The sequence below is a fragment of the Puntigrus tetrazona genome, chromosome 10 (assembly GCF_018831695.1).
Source record: "Puntigrus tetrazona isolate hp1 chromosome 10, ASM1883169v1, whole genome shotgun sequence".
NCBI lineage: Eukaryota > Metazoa > Chordata > Actinopteri > Cypriniformes > Cyprinidae > Puntigrus > Puntigrus tetrazona.
In genome coordinates this window covers 2347979-2366268 of record NC_056708.1, presented here as the reverse complement: position 1 = coordinate 2366268, position 18290 = coordinate 2347979, and the positions used below count along the sequence as shown (strand labels likewise).

At 37.0% G+C, this 18290-nt stretch overlaps 4 protein-coding genes and 1 long non-coding RNA gene across 15 annotated transcripts in view; 2 read left to right on the top strand and 3 right to left on the bottom strand.

Annotated features, from left to right (window-relative positions):
• galt (galactose-1-phosphate uridylyltransferase) overlaps positions 1 to 2420 on the bottom strand; it is an 89762-nt gene extending 87342 nt beyond the window's left edge. Inside the window, exons 1-4 of one of the 3 annotated variants that reach the window (XM_043250125.1) lie at positions 2231 to 2420; positions 1497 to 1666; positions 363 to 438; positions 17 to 65 (exon numbers count right to left, since the gene is read on the bottom strand). In XM_043250125.1, coding sequence (XP_043106060.1) covers positions 17 to 65; positions 363 to 438; positions 1497 to 1666; positions 2231 to 2267 — 332 coding nt within the window. In that variant the 5' untranslated portion in view covers positions 2268 to 2420. Of the gene's footprint in view, positions 1 to 16; positions 66 to 362; positions 439 to 1496; positions 1667 to 1930; positions 2157 to 2230 lie in introns of those variants that run through there. The other 2 variants (XM_043250123.1, XM_043250124.1) reach the window with 2 other exon arrangements.
• A 284-nt stretch (positions 2421 to 2704) lies between these two features.
• On the top strand, positions 2705 to 5501 carry sigmar1 (sigma non-opioid intracellular receptor 1). The gene is made up of 4 exons (XM_043250128.1): positions 2705 to 2986; positions 3257 to 3457; positions 4674 to 4766; positions 4855 to 5501. Exons 1-4 carry the CDS (start codon positions 2842 to 2844, stop codon positions 5082 to 5084), a joined length of 669 nt encoding a protein of 222 aa, XP_043106063.1. The 5' UTR covers positions 2705 to 2841; the 3' UTR covers positions 5085 to 5501.
• Positions 3355 to 12421, bottom strand: LOC122352630. Of its 6 annotated transcripts, none has more exons than XR_006251901.1 (5): positions 12297 to 12421; positions 10516 to 11620; positions 8080 to 8170; positions 7884 to 7992; positions 3355 to 3485 (listed from the first exon to the last, which is right to left on the bottom strand). It is a non-coding gene; the product is annotated as an uncharacterized LOC122352630 (long non-coding RNA). The 6 variants fall into 6 exon arrangements; XR_006251899.1 differs by lacking the exon at positions 12297 to 12421 and adding an exon at positions 9476 to 9558 and having other exon boundaries at positions 10516 to 11543; XR_006251903.1 differs by lacking the exon at positions 12297 to 12421 and adding an exon at positions 9476 to 9558 and having other exon boundaries at positions 7884 to 7987; positions 10516 to 11543.
• Positions 6136 to 14606, top strand: katnal2 (katanin p60 subunit A-like 2). Of its 3 annotated transcripts, XM_043250121.1 has the most exons (16): positions 6136 to 6255; positions 6778 to 6848; positions 6948 to 7114; positions 7788 to 7824; positions 7908 to 8022; positions 8098 to 8196; positions 8316 to 8393; positions 8483 to 8560; positions 9248 to 9346; positions 11539 to 11602; positions 11738 to 11856; positions 11971 to 12062; positions 12190 to 12300; positions 12383 to 12545; positions 14126 to 14228; positions 14338 to 14606. In XM_043250121.1, exons 1-16 carry the CDS (start codon positions 6205 to 6207, stop codon positions 14475 to 14477), a joined length of 1587 nt encoding a protein of 528 aa, XP_043106056.1. In that variant the 5' UTR covers positions 6136 to 6204; the 3' UTR covers positions 14478 to 14606. The 3 variants fall into 3 exon arrangements, with proteins under 3 accessions (XP_043106056.1, XP_043106054.1, XP_043106055.1); XM_043250119.1 differs by having other exon boundaries at positions 11738 to 12062; XM_043250120.1 differs by lacking the exon at positions 6136 to 6255 and adding an exon at positions 6376 to 6699 and having other exon boundaries at positions 11738 to 12062.
• On the bottom strand, positions 14603 to 18271 carry hdhd2 (haloacid dehalogenase-like hydrolase domain containing 2). Of its 2 annotated transcripts, none has more exons than XM_043250126.1 (7): positions 17649 to 18271; positions 16553 to 16661; positions 15601 to 15809; positions 15368 to 15452; positions 15068 to 15284; positions 14926 to 14989; positions 14603 to 14829 (listed from the first exon to the last, which is right to left on the bottom strand). In XM_043250126.1, exons 2-7 carry the CDS (start codon positions 16651 to 16653, stop codon positions 14717 to 14719), a joined length of 789 nt encoding a protein of 262 aa, XP_043106061.1. In that variant the 5' UTR covers positions 16654 to 16661; positions 17649 to 18271; the 3' UTR covers positions 14603 to 14716. The 2 variants fall into 2 exon arrangements, with proteins under 2 accessions (XP_043106061.1, XP_043106062.1); XM_043250127.1 differs by having other exon boundaries at positions 16553 to 16655.
• Between the last annotated feature and the right edge of the window lie 19 nt (positions 18272 to 18290).

Here is an 18290-nt window from a genome sequence, read left to right as displayed (position 1 = left end):
AATGAACTGTTCTCACCAAACGCCTCTGGCTGCTTTGCTTTGGAAAAGTGGATGATGGTCCGAGCCTAGAACCGGTGATAATTGTTAAAACATGCTTCATTAACATATAGATCGTAATTGCACGTTTAAGGTTTTACAATTAAACTCTCAGGAACATTAAATGTCTACTTTTATTGTAAGAGTACTGTAGTGCTACCGTAGAAATACTGTACAGTAGTAGCTGCGTTTATGTGACGAAAATGCAGTACAACACGTGTCAGAGGTCATGTTAGAACATCCCAAGCAAAGAAATGTACAGAAAAACTTATACACAAATAGAATGAAGTGAGTCGTATGGGAGCGAATGGGATGATGGATCATACCGGGGTCTGGAGCATCAGGCTGAAGAGCAGGGAAGTCATTGTCAAACATGAACGTGCTGTCATATTCAGGATTCACCTGCAATAAAACCCAAGCGTGTTTAATCACAGTCTGATGGGCAAAACATCCCAGAGCTATCTCTTTCTTTAAGTTCGCTCTTCCTCGAGACGAGCTGCTTCCAGCCAAGCGCATCTCTGTTCAACGTTGAAAAAGAGTTCAAGAGTGCATGTTTAACATCTTGTCTGAATGTAAAGTAGTCTGGCAACTTTCTGTATTTAATTAATCATTAAATAATAATGTCCAGGAACGGGGGAGTCAGCCAAGAACATTTGTCAGGCTTAAATAAACTGCGCCACTGAATATTCATCGCTGTATAACTCACGCGGGGCAGATGGAGAGAAATTAACGTTCGAGGAAAAGGATATCGCTGTTTTTTTTTTCTGCTTAGTCGGCGAATGCAGGCGCGTCGCTTTCCGCAGAGAGGACGGTTTCATCTGCGTTCGTTAAAGGAAAAAAAAAAACTCCCATAATGCTGCAGGCTGAGCCAGAGGAGTCGACAGCTTATAAGCTCATGAATGTTTCAAATCCTGTAAATGGACCGTTTTACTGCAATCTGATAACCTGATACCTGATAATAGGGCATGCAAACGAATCGGAGATGTTACTGCAGTGAAGCAGCACCAAAAATAAAGAACAACCCACCCCTCGATGAATTTAACTACAAGTAAAAGTACAGCAGTTCAGTCTGGGTGTAAAACAATGTCTGGCTTCATTGACGTCTGTGCATGTTAATATTGGCCCGAATCATTATCCTGATTATTAGCAATATTAAAAACCGTTATCCTGCAAAATATTTCTATAAATTTTTTCAGAATTTAATGAACAGAAAGTTGAGACTCAGCATAAGTAGGCCTACTTGATTAATTCAATGCTTTAGAAAATGACCCAGACTTTTGAATGGTAGCGTATACTTTCTTTAAAATAGCAATATAGGCAACATTTTTACCACTTACATATTTAAAAAATATAATAGTGAAAAATACAAGCTTTAAAAATTTGCTTCTACACCCTCCATATGCTGTGAACATATCTGATGTACGAAAAAATGAAAACCTGAAATATTTTGTCATGCTCACCTCTCCATTAGCTCTCACGCTGCCGGGACAGAGGGGGTTGTTCGGGTCGTGTCGTGGGATGTTGTCCTCTGGAGGTTTCTCCACCTGTCCTTTCCACGGACGCTTCATCCGATGAGCAGAAACCAGAACCCAGGAGTCCCGCAGGGGATTGTACCTTAAATGCTGGTGCTCTGAAACACATGCAAGGATAACATAACATTTATATACTCTTATCTGAAAGGTAACGGGCCGAATTTGACACTCAGCAAAGTGCTTGTAAATTATTTGAATTTGATTTTGATTTTGAATTTGATTGGTCAATTAGAAAACATAACTACCCAAAAAATCCAAGCAACCACAATTGTAAAGCATTGTGATAAACAGTAGCATGTATGAAATTACAACTAATAATGTGTTTTACCTAAAAAAAATTACCTAAATTTTGAAAAAGGTACCTGGGGAGTGACGACTACTTTGAATCGGTTCATTGACATAAACTGTCCAAACGAATCGATTCTATAAAAAGACTCGGACTTCCCGCCGCTAGATAAATCACATGATCCGCTTCGCTTTAGATCCAGCCGTCACGTGACGTATCTAGCAAGCATATTATTTTCAGTGGCTTCAAACCACAGGAATACGACACAAAAAGAGGTCGTTACGTGACGTCTAGATTTGTCCGTGAATCGTGCACAGTTCAAAGCTTAGAGATAAATAAATATGCATAAGTGTCAACGTGTAAAACCGTTTCTCACCCTTAGGATCAAACGTGAGTTTACTGACACTGTCCATCTTCCCGCTTACTGCTTAATAAAATCCCCTGTGGTTACGTAATCTATCCGATCACCTGTTACGGTTTTTTAATATGAATGCATTGATTGTTTCTTTCTAGAGTTTCAAGTTTTCATTTGATCCACCTCCTAAGTATCCTCAAGTGAACAGTGCTGCGCAAATAAAACGCAGATATTATGCTTCTAAAGATTAATAAACCGAGCAGTGCTGGTACTGTTTACAGGCTACCGATAACATAAATAATACCACATACGTAAACTAATAGATTTATTCCATATGTTTCACATTATCGCTAAAAGTTTCTTTGTTTATGCTGCGTATTCTGGCGGCTTATTGAGGATAAAGATGCACCGTGGCACCGCCTCCTTCCGTGTAGCTTACTCTGTGATTTCATTGGACTAGGCCTCGCCGTTTGTGGCAGCCGATTGGTTGCCATCGGCGTGACGTCACCTCGCGTCATCGCCCGTCACCTTTCATGTTTGCCATGCTGTGTGTCTGAATGAAGTCTGTTTAATGTCTTTAGCAATCTTAGACAGCGGTTTCCTTTTAAACAATCGTTTGTGCCCGGATTACGATGTCTGTAATAAGATTTATTCTAAAGACGGTGGTGGTTCTCGGGTTTCTGGTGTTGTCAGTTCAGTTTATAAGGTACTGGATGGCAAATAAACAATATGTCTTTACAAAAGAAGATGTTGCCAAGTTAGCAAGGCAGTATGCAGGTGAGTAAACACACGTAGCCTGTTTCTATACTAAAGTTACATACGTTGCTGAGATATTGCAGCAATTAATTTCTGTATTGTTATTGCTTATATATTCCAAATAATACACTTCCTAGCAAAGCAGAGCTTTTAAAGCTGTTGTATTGAGTTGTTTAAAGTATATTTTGAGCAAATACCATACATACCATACATAACTGTCTAGCTAATATGACTCTTATTAACGTGATATATGTCTAAGATGTCTGAACTGTGTGTGTTTGTGTGCCGCAGGCCAGGACCACGAGCAGGCCTTCTCTAAGGTGGTGGTGGAGCTGAGGAAGAGGTATCCGGGTCACATCCTGCCCGATGAGGACCTGCAGTGGGTGTTCGTGAACGCCGGCGGCTGGATGGGCTCCATGTGTCTGCTGCACGCTTCTCTCACAGAGTACGTGCTGCTGTTCGGGACGGCTGTGGACACGGGCGGACATTCAGGTGGGTCAGAAACATCTCCAGGGCATGACTGTCCTCAAAATCAAAAGAAAGATAGAAAATAAAGAATGCTATAGGGTGATGGGACTTTTTGCAATGCAACATACATTCTTTTTAAATTAAGCAACAAATTCAAATTAATTAATCAGCTAATAATAATTGAAAACATTTGTGTAAAGCAATTATTATTTAGAATATAAACTCATGTACTTTTTCACTTTGTTGTTGTAAAAATAATAATGCATTACTGTTTTGATAGGAATTATTAATAACAGTGATGGGAATTGCAAAAAAAAAAAAAACTATCAGTATGAATTGCAAAAATGATCAAATAATGACATAATTGCCTTGGTGTCTAACTAAAATTAAAAAAAAAATTAAAATTGCTAATACTTTAAAACTATGTTTCTAATTAATTTTGGCTTTTTTAATTGTAATTTATTGACAGTTTCAATTGGGTGTGTTATTTGAAATTGATCTATAAAATATTAACATTAGGTCGATAATGTGTGCTTAAGAATGTAAACGAGAGTTAAAAAACGCTCCCTGTGCTTTAAGTTTAAATAAACATTAAACTGAAGTAAATTAGAAGTTATGTAGAAATATTAAAATCCAAAAGCTAATAAAAATGAAAACTGAAATTTAGAGTGAAAACTGTAAAATCATAAAAGGTAAAAATATATAAAGGTAAATAAAAATATAACTACAAATATAGATAAGGCTATTTCAAAATTTTAGTATTTCAAAATTTAGTATTATATGTTCTAATTTTAGTATTATTTCTACACCATTCTAGCATATATATATATATATATATATATATATATATATATATATATATATATATATATATATATATATATATATATATATATATATATATAAAAATAAAAACACATCGCATCACAAGCTGAATAACTAAGCTTTCTATGTGTTAGGATAGGACAATATTTGACTGAAATACAAATATTTGAAAATCTGGAAATGAGCAAAAACATCAAAATATTACCTTTTTAAAATTTTACTAATTAATTCCTCAGAAATGCATATTAATAATCTTATAAACTTAATATCCCAATTATTTTTGGCATAAAATAATCATGTATTTGTATATGACACACACACACACACACACACACACACTTCTGCAGTAAATGCAACAAATACGGCTTGCATTTCTTGTATTTTCACATTCCTTTTATATATGCATCCCCTTCAGGTCGTTACTGGGCAGAAATATCAGACACCATCATTTCCGGAACGTTCAGGCAATGGAAAGAAGGAACCACTAAAAGCGAGACGTACTATCCAGGTACAACAGCCGCACTCACGTCACCAACACACACTTGAGTTTAACCGTGCCTGAGTGCTTGAGTTTAAGCCTGCGTTTCTTGTGGCAGGGGAAACTATCGTGCACGCGGCGGGAGAAGCCACATCAGTGCAGTGGAGCGCCGGGACGTGGATGGTGGAGTACGGCCGAGGATTCATTCCCTCCACGCTGGGTTTCGCTCTGGCCGACACCGTCTTCAGCACCCAGGACTTTTTAACACTGTTTTATACCGTACGCGTGTATGTGAAGAGTATGATCCTGGAGGCTAGCACTTTCCTCACCGACACCGGCGTCCTCTGAAAGAGGAGAACCGGCGGCTCGTCGTATTGGATGTATGGAAAGCACTTAATGTAATCACTTTTCCAGCTATTAAAGGTTTTATTTTCCGTACTGTACAAAGAGTTTATCAAACGTCTTTTCTAAAGGTAAAACACATTTTCGATCAACACCCTGTTTGTGGTCCGGTGTCTGTGTTTGAATGTGGCGAGATGTTTTAGCAGCTCAATACTGTCCAGAAACGGTTATTACGAGGTATGGGGGGGAATAAAGAAAATTCAAAAGGTAGCTTTCTGTATTTCCAGATCACACTCTTTGCACCTTTAATATACTGTGAATATTAATTGTTGCTTTATTTTTCATAAGATACATTGTTCAAAATCTGTCCAATCTGTTCAGCCTGCAGTCGCTTCCAGAATAAACCTATTAATTAGTATTGTTGAAGAAGTCTTTTATTCAAAAAAGATCTTTTTTCTTTCGTTTAATCAGTTAGAAATGATTTTTGTTTGTTTTTTCTGTTATGCATCTGTCAAAAAAGGAATGTGACAAAACGGAACCATTTTCTATAACATACAAAGCATTAATTTTATTTTTATTTTATTTATTTTTTTACATGCTGAATTTGCTGCTAAAGAAGCATTTTGTTATCACTGTTAAAATGTTTTTGCGTCTTAATACTTTTGTGGAAGCATTACCGTTCCGAAGTTTGAGTTGAGTAATGTAATCTTACATATGGTTTCCACAAAAATATGACTTTAGTTGCCTTTTGCTGCTCGCTGAAGGCTCTGACCAAGGGTTATTTCATTAATTTTTAACACTGATAATCGTTATTATAATCAATAATTATAACTAAGTGCCTAATTATTTCTGAAGGACAGTGAAGACTGAATAACAAAATAAAATGCATTTAATTATCCAAATAGATTTTTATAAATTGTGGAGAGGAAAAAATACAAATTGTACTAGATATTTTATTAAATATATGGTGAGTGTTATTCCGAATGTTTTGACGGGTAGTGCATGTAATTTTGCATATTATAATCGCATAATGCATATGTAGTTTTTCCTGCTGGTGAACAGGGGCAGTCGCTAGCTCGTTCACTTCAGCTCGCTGCTGTGTGTTTGTTCGTGTGTTCATATTAGCATGGATCTCTCTTATCAAGCCATTAGGACTGCTAATCAGGCCAGAGAGGCGGTGAGCGCTCGTCAAGCTGCTTTTCTAGCTGTATCTTTGTTTTTTTTTATGATTTCGCACGTTAAACTAATGAGTTGAGCAAACGATGTAAGTGAGCGTATAGAGTAAAGTGTATAAATATCCGTATATATTGTGAGCTACATGGGCTACGAATGAAGTCGATAGCCTTTTTATCGTTTTTAAATAGCCTTTCAGATACGTTTTTGACGATTAGCAATATGGCTAGTTAGTTACTAAATACGCTTGTTGCCATAGCAACCTGTCAAACCGTGCTCGCGCTTCCATTGAAGTAAGATTTGGCGCCATCTAACGGTTAAGTGGAGTTTCCGTTTCAAAATATTCAGCAATTCTAATTTTACAGCTAAAATATATCCGTTTGAGTTACTCAGTTACTAATATTTACACAAATTCCTCGCAAAATACGCTACTAGTACTACAGTTGCTGTAAGTTACGATATTGAAGTCGTGACACATTTAGTTTGTGTAATTTTAAATAAAGTTTTTATGAATTTCTTTTCTTAGGACGAACTGAGAACAGAAACACGCAGGAGGAATTTGCTGGTGTTGATTTATCATCATTTGATGGAGGAGGGGTGAGATCTTAAAACATTTCTTAATGTCGTGAACATCAAACGACTGTAAATGAAAGAAAGTGTAAATACGTTCGACTTGTTTGTTTTGTGACTGCACAGGTACATGGATTCAGCTAAAGCTTTGGAGAAAGAAAGCAGTTTTGCTTTATGCCACTTTGAGGTGTGTGATAATGTTGACCTGGAGACCGTCCTTATGGAATATGAGAGTTATTATTTAATAAAGTTTCAGAAATATCCCAAACTGACAAAGAAACTGACAGAACAAGGTGAGATTTTACCGAATTAGTCCGTCGCGTATCAATGTGCAATCAAAATATTATATAGTGCTTTTCCTTTGGCAACATTTTATTCATTTCATTTTTAAAAGCCCTAAATAGTTACTTATTTAATTCTACAAGATTTTTTTTTTTTTAGAAAAATGTGTGTCCCTGAATCTTGCGTCAACTCTGTTACCACGCCGTATTTGGCGTAATTAACTCTCAGAATTGTGTAGGTTACAGGAAATGATGTCACTTTATCTGTGCTCTCTTTGAGAAAACATTTGAATTTAAAAACTAAATTACACCAATAGTTATTTTGAAGATCGTCAACTCTGTTACCACGTTACTGGATTTATTGCTGATCTCACATTGGGTCTTTTAATCATGTTTTCATTAGTGTTCAATAATGTGTTCTTAGCATTTTGGAAAAAAAAAAAAAAAAAAAAAAAAATCGAATAAAACTGTCCGTTCTGTTTTACTATTGTCAGCATTGATGATAACAATTGCAATTATAGAATCACGCATGTATATGCATTTGTGATTTGTGATATATATATATATATATATATATATATATATATATATATATATATATATATATATATATATATATATATAGTGTAATAATACCTGTTAATACTGTTAAAAGTTAATATTTAGTGTCATTTTTTCTTTATAGGGGATAGTCGGTTTTTAAAGAGCTGTGGTAAAAGAAGGTATGTACAGTACTTTTACCACAAGAACATTCAAAGAAGTATAATGTCGTTTTATTCACCATGTTTGTTCACATCTGTGAAAGGACATCATCGAGTCACACGCTCCCAAGAATCAACTCCATCCAGCGACCTCCATCCAGAAGCGCCGTGAAGAAGACCGAATCTAAACTAACAGGAAGAGACATCAGCAAATCCAGCGTAAGTCTACAAACATCATCTTTTGTTTGAACAAACCACTCTATAATCACGACTCACTTTGCGTGACGTGTCCAGGAAGGAGAGCAGCTGACGCCAGCGGACGCTTCAAGGTTCGGTCTCAATGTGTCTCCTCTCATCAGGAATGGGACTGAAGAGGAAACACATACGAGAAAGGTCTTACGTTCTTAAGAATCGCTTATTGAAATATTTGGCTTAAAAAAAGAATGTTTGGTCGTGTACTATACTCAAGATCAGTTCAAAACCCATATGACTTTTTATTCTTTCTTCGTCAGGTTGATTACAGGAGTCTGATTTCTGATGCAGTTAAAGGTGCCGCTAACGGCTCGATCCTGCCCTGCACTGATTTCTCAGTAGGTCAACTGTGTATGCTCCGAACGCGGTTGGAAGCAGTTGTGATGGAACATAACTCTGAAACATCCCTCATCCTTTTGTCTGACAGGAGCGTTTGCTGAAGCCCATAAGTGCCTTCATTGGAATGAACAGTGACATGAGGGAACTTGCAGCGGTTATTAGCAGAGTGAGTCGATGTTTATGAAATTACTTCCATTGCGTGGCAGCTTGATGCTATATAAGGGAAATATTATGAAATCTGTCATTTTACTATTAAAGTAATACTAAAATAAAAATTCTGTTAAAAAGATCTCTCTTATATAATATATATATATAAATATATATATATATATATATATATATATATATATATATATATATATATATATATATATATATATATATATATATACACATACACAGAGAATATATATATAAATATATATACAGAGAGAGAATGTGTGTGTATATATATATATATGCACACACACGTCATAAAATATGTGACAACACAAAGTATCCAAAATAAGTTTCATTCGATTTTGATATTTCACGCATTTATACAATATTTATACAATATTTTACTTTTATAGGACTTTTATTGGACATAAATAGGACAAATAATATACAATAAAAATAGGGACAAAGATACATTTCTGATAATGACAAAATACAGTGCCATTCAACAACGATCCAACACTAGAGAGCAGCATAATCTGTTTTGTTATATAGTGTGACATCCCAGTATCATTGTGTGCGCACGTGTGTGTGTGTGTGTGTGTGTGTGTGTGTGTGCACGCAGATACGTACACAAGCTGAAACATGTATTATTGAAGCACTCCATTTCATCTTTCTCTCCTGTCTCTTTATAAAGGATATCTATTTACACAACCCCAACGTGCGCTGGGACGACATTATAGGCCTGGAGGCTGCCAAGCGATTAGTCAAAGAAGCTGTCGTCTACCCCATTAAGGTGCTTGGCTGCTAAACACTTTGGTATTTCTCAAGCTGCCGCCTTCCTTCGATTCTGAATACATCTCCACTAACAGCTAGAGGAAAGCCGGGCTCAGGGTTATTTCTTAAGATGACATGAAATCTATACCTGAATACCATCCAATCTGACCGCTCACATCTCCGCCTCATCTCTGGCCTCTCTGCTGATGACTACAAATCCACAATACGCTCCTGACAAACAGGAAATGCAAACGTTATTTGTCTTCCCCGGCTCTATCTTGTGGCGGAGGTGCCTGCTGTCGTACAGAATTACCTGGAAATTCTGCTTGCGCTGCTTATTTTTGCTTGTAGCACATAAAGTAAAAATTGTATGAAGAATATGATTACATCACATTATGCTAAAGGACATTTTGAGGTTCGCTTGTGTCAATACTAGGACCTTTTCATGTATTAGATAAAGTGGTGTCTGAACGTTACTGTAATTGGTTGATAAAAATATTAGTTTTTGTTACTCACCTTGGTGTGAAGTCAGCAACCAATGTTATTATTTATGATATCTCACTAGCAACCACTTATAACCACCTAGTAACCAAATAACAACCATTCAGAGCACCTTAGCAACTAGCTACCGAAAACACCTTATTAGTACCTTAAATGTTAGAGCATAACAGCAACAACCTTGCAATACTCTTACACTCAGAAAACCACCTAGCAACACCCTAGTAACCAGCCAGAACATTGTAGAAACACCCTAACAATGCTCTAGCTCCACAGCAACATGCCTAACAACCTATCAATCTTAATAACCATGACAAAGCTCTATAGCAACATGTCTAACCTATACATCATAGCAACCATGACAAGGCCCCATAGCAACACGCCTAGCAACCGTGCTAACAGCCACATAAACTATTAAAAGAAAAATTAAGCGGTTTCAATTCATTATTATTTAGTAACAACTTCCACAGAAAATTTACATTTAAATTAAATTTTACGTTTAAAGTCAATTACAGACTTTACAGTGTTATCTGAATTGTGATTTTTTTTTTAGGTGGCTCAACCTTTATTGAACAAGTTTAATAGTCCTTTCAAGTAAAATGTCAAGTAAAACAGCCAAACATTTAGAAGACTACTTTAGAAGTTATGTCAATTGAAATATAACTGTTTAGTCTGTGTTTTATATGTTACCTCAACTGACTGGGTTGCATCTAAAATCTTGCAACGATGACAGAGCACCAATAAAAACCTTTAGCCACACCCTGATGGAGAAAGAAAAGTACATTTTAAATTAAACAAAAAAAGTTTAAATAATTTACAATGTATCAATATCAGATGTCCTATACCTACATTTCTTCAAATTTACAAACGAATATGTTGCATGATTTTGTCCTTAATTTTGTCCTTAAATTTACTATAACATGTATTTAGTGGGACTTACCTGAGTCGTGAACTTGACAAGATAGCGGCGCTGGTTCTCCCACGAAGTCACTCAATGGCTTGCACGTGCAGAATGATCTCGATGTTGGCTGGATTCGTATTTATTCGTTTATTTAACAATTAGCAGTCTGTCGACTGGATTTGAATGTTTTTTAAATATTTTAGACGTAACATAATATGTCTTCTCAACAAAGCACAAGCAGTAAAAGTAGTTAAACTTAAATATTTTTACCCTTTCAACATTTCGTTGAATGGATTTTTTACAACATCCTTGGAAACTTTATGCTTAGCAACCACCTAGAAAGCCCAAGCAACTGCCTAGCAGCCATATAGCAATGCACTACAACTCCACTACAACCAGCTGGAAATGACCTAGAACAACTATTAATGCTCCAACAACCACCCAAAACACCAACACAGCTCTCAATCGACCACATAGAGCAGAATGGCAACACCCAGCCTATAGCAAAACCTAGCAGCTGCTTAGAAGATACCAAAAACACTTTAGTAACGTGCCAAACATCAACAACCTAGTAACCAGGCAAAGCAAGCAAGTACCTAACAGCCACGTAAAAGTGTTTTGGCGACCACCATAAAAAATGTGAAAACCTAACAACATCGCATTAATGTTATTTTCGAAATTACAAATAGTAATCACCCAGAACAATTGATTAAAACTACCACCCAGCAACCCCCAGTTAATCGATAAACATCCCATCGACCATAGCAACCATCTAGTTCTAACCACTATCCACCTACCTTCTTTTTTTCCAGTATCCGCAGCTGTTCACTGGAATTCTGTCACCATGGAAGGGTTTACTCCTGTATGGACCACCAGGTCTAAATGTTCCGTTACCTGTTTGTGTAAATTCATTTGTGAAAATATGATTATTCAATCCCTAAATACAAAATATAACTCCTGATTTTTGCATGTAATATGATCTTAATGTGATGACTGCCCCTCAAAAATCAGGCACAGGAAAGACGATGTTGGCCAAAGCTGTAGCCACAGAGTGCAACACAACATTCTTCAACATCTCTGCATCCAGTATTGTCAGCAAATGGAGGGGAGATTCTGAGAAGCTGGTTCGGGTCAGAAGAAACATTATTTTGTCACATTTGTGTTATTCAATTTTTTATGTAATGTGTGGGGGAAAGGTTGTGCTCAGCGAAACATTGATTTCTTTGTTATATGATTCTCTACAGGTCTTGTTTGAGCTGGCAAGATATCACGCTCCATCCACCATTTTCTTGGATGAGCTGGAATCAGTGATGAGCCAGCGAGGGGTTGGCCAAGGGTGAGCATGAGCCAATAACTTTCCCTGATAGTAAGGTTGTAAAACAACCTAAAATCTCACTCCTAATACACAATCCATTACTTTTAAAATTACACAATTTCTGTATTGCTCTTTACATCTCTTTAAGAGGTGATCACGAGGGCAGTAGAAGGATGAAGACAGAGTTACTAGTTCAGATGGATGGACTAGCGCGATCAAACGATCTTGTGTTTGTACTTGCTGCCTCAAACTTACCTTGGTGAGTAGTGCTTGTTGAGAAAAAAACTATATTTTTTTCTTTTGTTACGGCTTTCTTTATAATCTTTCTAATTTGTATTCAGGGAGTTGGACCATGCCATGCTCAGAAGACTGGAGAAGCGGATACTGGTTGGTCTCCCATCTGCCCCTGCCAGACAAGCCATGATCAGTCACTGGCTGCCTCCAGTTAGTAACACAGGTGGGGTGGAGCTACGGACAGAGCTGGACTATGACTCACTGGCACAGGTAAGAGAAACCATGTGTGTAAACAGATAGAGAAGCAGACAGACAGATATATAGTAGGGGTGGCACAGTATGCCTATAGAACCGAATGGTTCATGGGGCAAATTCCAAATGGAAGTGATCATCCCTATCCCCTAGGATCGGGGACTTTGGAGTGAACAGGGCACGAGCACTCTATTATTTAGTCATTAAAAATTATTTTGTCTATCCCTTTGCCAAGTGCCTTCTGAACAAACTAAATAATAAATAAAATCCATTTGGAATTTGCCCCATGAACCGTATGGTTCAATACACTCAGCGTGCCACTCCTAATAGATAGATACATATAAACATACACATGACGCTTTTCCACTGCTTGTACGACGCGGTACATTTTGGTACGGTTCACTTTTGGGAGGCCAAAGAGCATATTGAGCTTCATGGGGCGAAGCAGAATGAAAGCGTTTTTACAGAAGTTACGGCAGCAGAGGTGGCGCAGTTATAACAACGTGAATATTCCTGCCCACTCTAAAGCAATACTAAACTGATGTGGAAAACGCAAACCTAACCGAGCCAAGCCAAGTCATACCACACAGTGGAAGAGCAACAATGCATACAACCCGATTATGATATTAGTTTCTGAAATTTTGTTGGAATTTGGTGCCATTCTTGCTTGACATAGGTTTCCAGCTGCTGAAGAGTTTCATTTAATGATGCGCCAGATGTTCTGAGGCCAGTTGCATAAACTTAACATAAACACTATGTTAAGACTCTGACTTAAGAACTAGTTTTACCAACTAGCCGTTTCCGAGAGGTAACCGATCTTACTTTTGCAACACATAATCTACCTTTTCATAGCTGAAATGTAAAAGTTATGACCAATCTTGAGGAAAAATAAATATTACATGACTAAGTTTTTAAGACAAGTCTAAAGAGTTTATGCAACCGGCCCCTGGACTGCAGGCAGACCAATTCAGCATCCAGACTCTTAGCCATGCTGTAGTTTTGCATTGCCTTTCCTGAAATAAACATCATCTGAAGGGGAGCATATGTTGCTCTAAAACCTTTATATACCTTTCAGCATTCATAGTGCCTTCCTAAACATGCACGCTGCCCATGCACTTATGCACCCCCATACCATCAGAGAGGCTGGCTTTTGAACTGAATGCTTATAACATGCTGGAAGATCTCCCTCCTCTTTAGTCCGGAAAGACGCGTTGTCCGTAATTTCCAACAAGAATGTCAAATTTGGATTCATCTGACCATAGAACAGGCCTCTTTAAATGAGCCACATGGCACGTCTCTTTTCTAGCTAATCATGTTACAGACCTGATGTCAATTAACTTAATTAGTTGCTAGATGTTCTACCAGCTGAATCTTTTCCAAACGTCTAGATTTTTCAGCCCTTTTTTTGCCCCCATGCCAACTTTTTTGAGACCTGTAGCAGGCATCAAATTTAAGTCAAGCTCAATTTACAATTTTTAAGTTTAAACGTTTATGTTCTTTGCGATTCGAAAGTCGGGTTGTAGATAGATGGATATATAGGTAGATAGACCGTACTATTGAGACAGTTGTCCTGATATATTGACATCCTGGTATTTCAGAAGACAGGAGGTTACTCTGGGTCAGACATCAGGTTAGTGTGTAAGGAGGCCGCTATGAGACCTGTGCGAAAAATCTTCGACGCCCTTGAAAATCATATTGAAGGTAAGAAATATGCCACTTTCCGCTCTCAACGACGTTAAACTGCTGTTTCATCACGAAATCTTATTTTGCCCACAATTCACAGTCTCCATTACACCATGCGTCTTCACAGGTCAGTCCAATATGCCGGTTATTGAACTAGAAACTGTGACCACAGCAGATTTCCTGGAGGTGATTGCTCACACCAAACCGTCAGCCAGATGTCTGATGGATAGATACTCGGCCTGGGAGAAAGAGTACGAGTCTGTCTGACACATGATCTCAGCATAATACATAAACTATTATTACGGCAACCGTTTTTTTTTACTCTTTTTATAATGACACGCCCATGTTTCTCACTTGAAAAACATTTTTAACAAATATTAAACTACAGTTCGTTTTCATGCTTCGATTTTGTTTTATTTAAAATACATACAGTTAAATGCACGGGAAGTGCGACGTCATTATAAGGGACAGTTAAACAATATTGCTTTTTTCTTATTTTTTGACGGTTATTTCGATCCTAAGAGATTGTCGAGTATATGATTGACAGCCTCTGGAAAGCTGTCACACGTCAGGTGAGGTGGTGTGTTAATTTTACCTTCATCGCCAGATCTGTATTTACCTGCAAGGAAATGAAAAGAAGTTTACTATTATGCAGCAAAAATATAAATACTACTACATTATAAAAACGCAATTGCATGTTAAAATTGAGGCCTACCAGTTTTTACTAAAATTCCCATTATTCCTGCTTTCTGTGCCCCACCAACATCATCTCTGGCATCCTGTGCAAGAAGTTCGGTAGGTGACGGGTACATTTTTCAACAAATAAATGATCGTGTGAACGAAATGTTCGTACTCACGTCTCCTATCATCACAGCCTCCTCTGGTGAGCAGTTCAGGTCTCGTAAGGCTTCCAGGAAGAAGGCTCTCTCTGGTTTCCCCACCACTGTGGCCTGGGTGTCAGTGGCGTACTCAAGACCCGTCACAAACGGTCCCGGTCCCAAAGCCAGCCCGTCCTTCCTTTTATAGTATCGCGCTTTATGGATGGCAATGAGCGGCGCACCATCTAAAATGAGTCTGATGAAATAAATCAGCTGCAATATTTCAACCACTCAACTGAAATATTTAAATGCTGATTTAATGGTCTATACATTTCTTACCGGAAGGCTTTATTGAGTGTCTGGTAGTTGAAGTGGTCAGGCGCTAATCCAATCACAACAGCATTAGGATCTGACGTCTCCAAACCTGCAACATAGGAAAGCACGTGATCCATCACACAAACAAAGTTGCTGTTTTTGTTTTCTGTTATTATTATTATTTTAACTGCTCGGATGTATCGCGGCTGCTCAAGTGGTAACTGGTTTCTGGGGGTTCTTAAAGTCTGATCTCTGACCTGCGAAGTCCTCCAGAGCGCTATCCTCCACCAGCAGCAGGGGGCGCACTGCTCTCTGCTCCAGTAGATTACGGGCTGAGGTGAGGGACGTGAAGATCTCCTGCTCCTGGAGGTCAAAGTTTAACCGACGCAGTCGCTCAAACAGGGTCCTCTTGCATTCCTTTGTTGTGTTGGTCACAAATTTTACCGCGACTGGAGCCTGTCTTAATCTGGACAAGTACGTGTCTAATTAGTTTCGATGCAATACCAAACATGAAATATCTCAACTACGTTAAAGATGGCACTAAATAGCAGAATGAATGAAACGCTCATTTGCATATCTGCTGATATTCAGGGTTCAGGGTTAGAGCCTAGTTATTACCTTGTTATTGTAATTAATACAATAAGTACATAGTATGTACAGGTGCATCTCAATAAATCAGAATGTCGTGGAAAAGTTATTTTATTTCTGTAATTCAACTCAAATTGTGAAACTCGTGTATTAAATAAATTCAGTGCACACAGACTGAAGTAGTTTAAGTTGTGATGATTTTGACCTTTAACAAAACCCGATTTTAACTTTTTCCACGACATTTTAATTTATTGAGATGGAGCTGTATGTGAGGAATAGGACTGTAAAATAAAGTGCTACCTACATTATTACATCCCTTAATCACAAACTTTGTGCTTTGTTTCTTTTGATATGAAATCGGTTCTATCGAAAGGTTTGATGTCGCTGTAATGTAACCTTACAGATCATATCTCCCTCTTTACTACTATATATATATATATATATATATATATATATATATATATATATATATATTCAAAAGAGTTTGATTTGTGAAATCTGTCAATACTATTTCTACCTCTAAAATATTCAATCTGGCACTTTTGTGAACACATCTGTTTAAAAATATAAAAACAAGACGTATCCAGTAATCACAAATGGCCGATATTTTAAGAAACTGACCGGGCTAAAGCCTCCTGTGCCCCAGGGACTGCAGCGTCCTCGACGTGAAGAGTTCCACTCAGATCAATGAGAACCGCTTTCAGTGTGCGACGGGACGCCATCCCTGAAACTCACACACACACACATACAGACACTTCACTCAGCTTTCTTATTATTTATTAGATAGTACTGTGGTCAGATGATTAGTGGCATCCAAAAATAAAAGTTTTCATTTACATAATGTGTGTGCATACTGTGAATATTTCTTGTGTATGTATGAATACAAATGCATGCATGTGTTTAAGAAAAATGTTTATATATTAAATATATTTACACAGAATATAAAATCTTAGGAGTATTGATATATAATGTATGTGTGTGCGTCTATATATAGGCTACATAATAAATACACAGGACATATATATATATATATATATATATATACACACACACACACACACATATATATATATATATATATATATATATATATATATATATATATATATATATATATATATATATAATGTATTATGTAAATAAAAACCTTTAGATTCACAAATAATCGTTTGAGAGCACACAGATACATAGATAGATATTAATATTTGGCTTTGCCTGGCTGAAGGGTTGAAAAAAAAAAGAAAGGATTGGGGGGATCATATTGTCAGTTTTGAGTGTGCAATTAATGCTCTTATTCACATGAATTTTGGATTAAACACAATGACTGTCCTCCAAAACAACATTTCATCTCATCATCTGTGTTTGACATCATTTTAAGGATTTGGAAACCCTACGTTTATTTAAAACGAGCTGCCAAACAACAAGAGCTTTAGATAAGGTAAAGCAGATTGCATTAAATCATTCAATAATCATTCAATAATACAGCGATCTAAAGGATGTAAAAAGTAACGTGACAGTGCTGTGCTGGTTTAGCTTTGTAATAACGTGACAACCTGATGTATAGACTACAAAAAGCAGAACACGCGCGCTCGTTTCCCAATGATTTGCGTATTTGTATTTTAAACTAGTAAGAAAAGGATGAAACGATCAGTCTTCAAGCACAAAACACATTTGACCAACAGACGTTTTTGTACACATTTCTATGAACTACACTTACTTCCTGCTAGGGTCCTTGTCTGGCAGAGCACATTTAGCGGTCCTGAAAAATGCCTGTCGAAAAACACACGCAACTGCTCAATAATTAAGTTGTTTTCTATGCGTTTTATTATTTTTCATTATATTTATTTATTTAGTCTAAGAGCACACTGGCTTTTCTCCACCCTAGCAGTTTATAATCATTTAAGAGGGTTGTACGTGACAGATTAGTCGCTCGATGAATAAAAAAACATATGTTGGATACTTTAATAGCAGATTAAACAGCATTTAGAACATCGATTCATATCACTTTTATCAATAAAAGTGTCATTTTACTGTTTACAGTTATCCTACGTCCCCGATTAGAGCACAAAAATAAATGATAAAACAAATAAATTACAAATATCCCTTAAAATCTTCATTTTGGGGGGTAACGAGGAGCGTTACAAAAACTATTTTTCTCTGCCATGATATAAATCCTAGGATTGGAGAAGTATAAAGACACATCATCTTTGGTAATAGCCATTAAGCATAGATTACAAAAGGGTTATGCTTTAATCGCTGCTCTGAGCATATGGTTGTAATTCAGTGTTTTATCCGTGGTCTGGGCTACTGTTAATAAAAAGGTAGTGTAATCCTGACGGAGTAATCTAGTGTTGTTAAT

Coding starts and splice junctions, on each gene's coding strand:
- sigmar1 (XM_043250128.1), top strand. CDS start 2,842: ATGTCTGTAATAAGATTTATTCTAAAGACGGTGGTGGTTCTCGGGTTT. Junction 2,987..3,256: donor GTTAGCAAGGCAGTATGCAG/GTGAGTAAACAC, acceptor TGTGTGCCGCAG/GCCAGGACCACGAGCAGGCC. Junction 4,767..4,854: donor AAGCGAGACGTACTATCCAG/GTACAACAGCCG, acceptor TTCTTGTGGCAG/GGGAAACTATCGTGCACGCG.
- katnal2 (XM_043250119.1), top strand. CDS start 6,205: ATGGATCTCTCTTATCAAGCCATTAGGACTGCTAATCAGGCCAGAGAG. Junction 6,849..6,947: donor CATCATTTGATGGAGGAGGG/GTGAGATCTTAA, acceptor GTGACTGCACAG/GTACATGGATTCAGCTAAAG. Junction 8,023..8,097: donor GAGACATCAGCAAATCCAGC/GTAAGTCTACAA, acceptor TGACGTGTCCAG/GAAGGAGAGCAGCTGACGCC.
- hdhd2 (XM_043250126.1), bottom strand. CDS start 16,653: ATGGCGTCCCGTCGCACACTGAAAGCGGTTCTCATTGATCTGAGTGGA. Junction 15,453..15,600: donor CGCTCTGGAGGACTTCGCAG/GTCAGAGATCAG, acceptor CCTATGTTGCAG/GTTTGGAGACGTCAGATCCT. Junction 15,285..15,367: donor ACACTCAATAAAGCCTTCCG/GTAAGAAATGTA, acceptor TTATTTCATCAG/ACTCATTTTAGATGGTGCGC.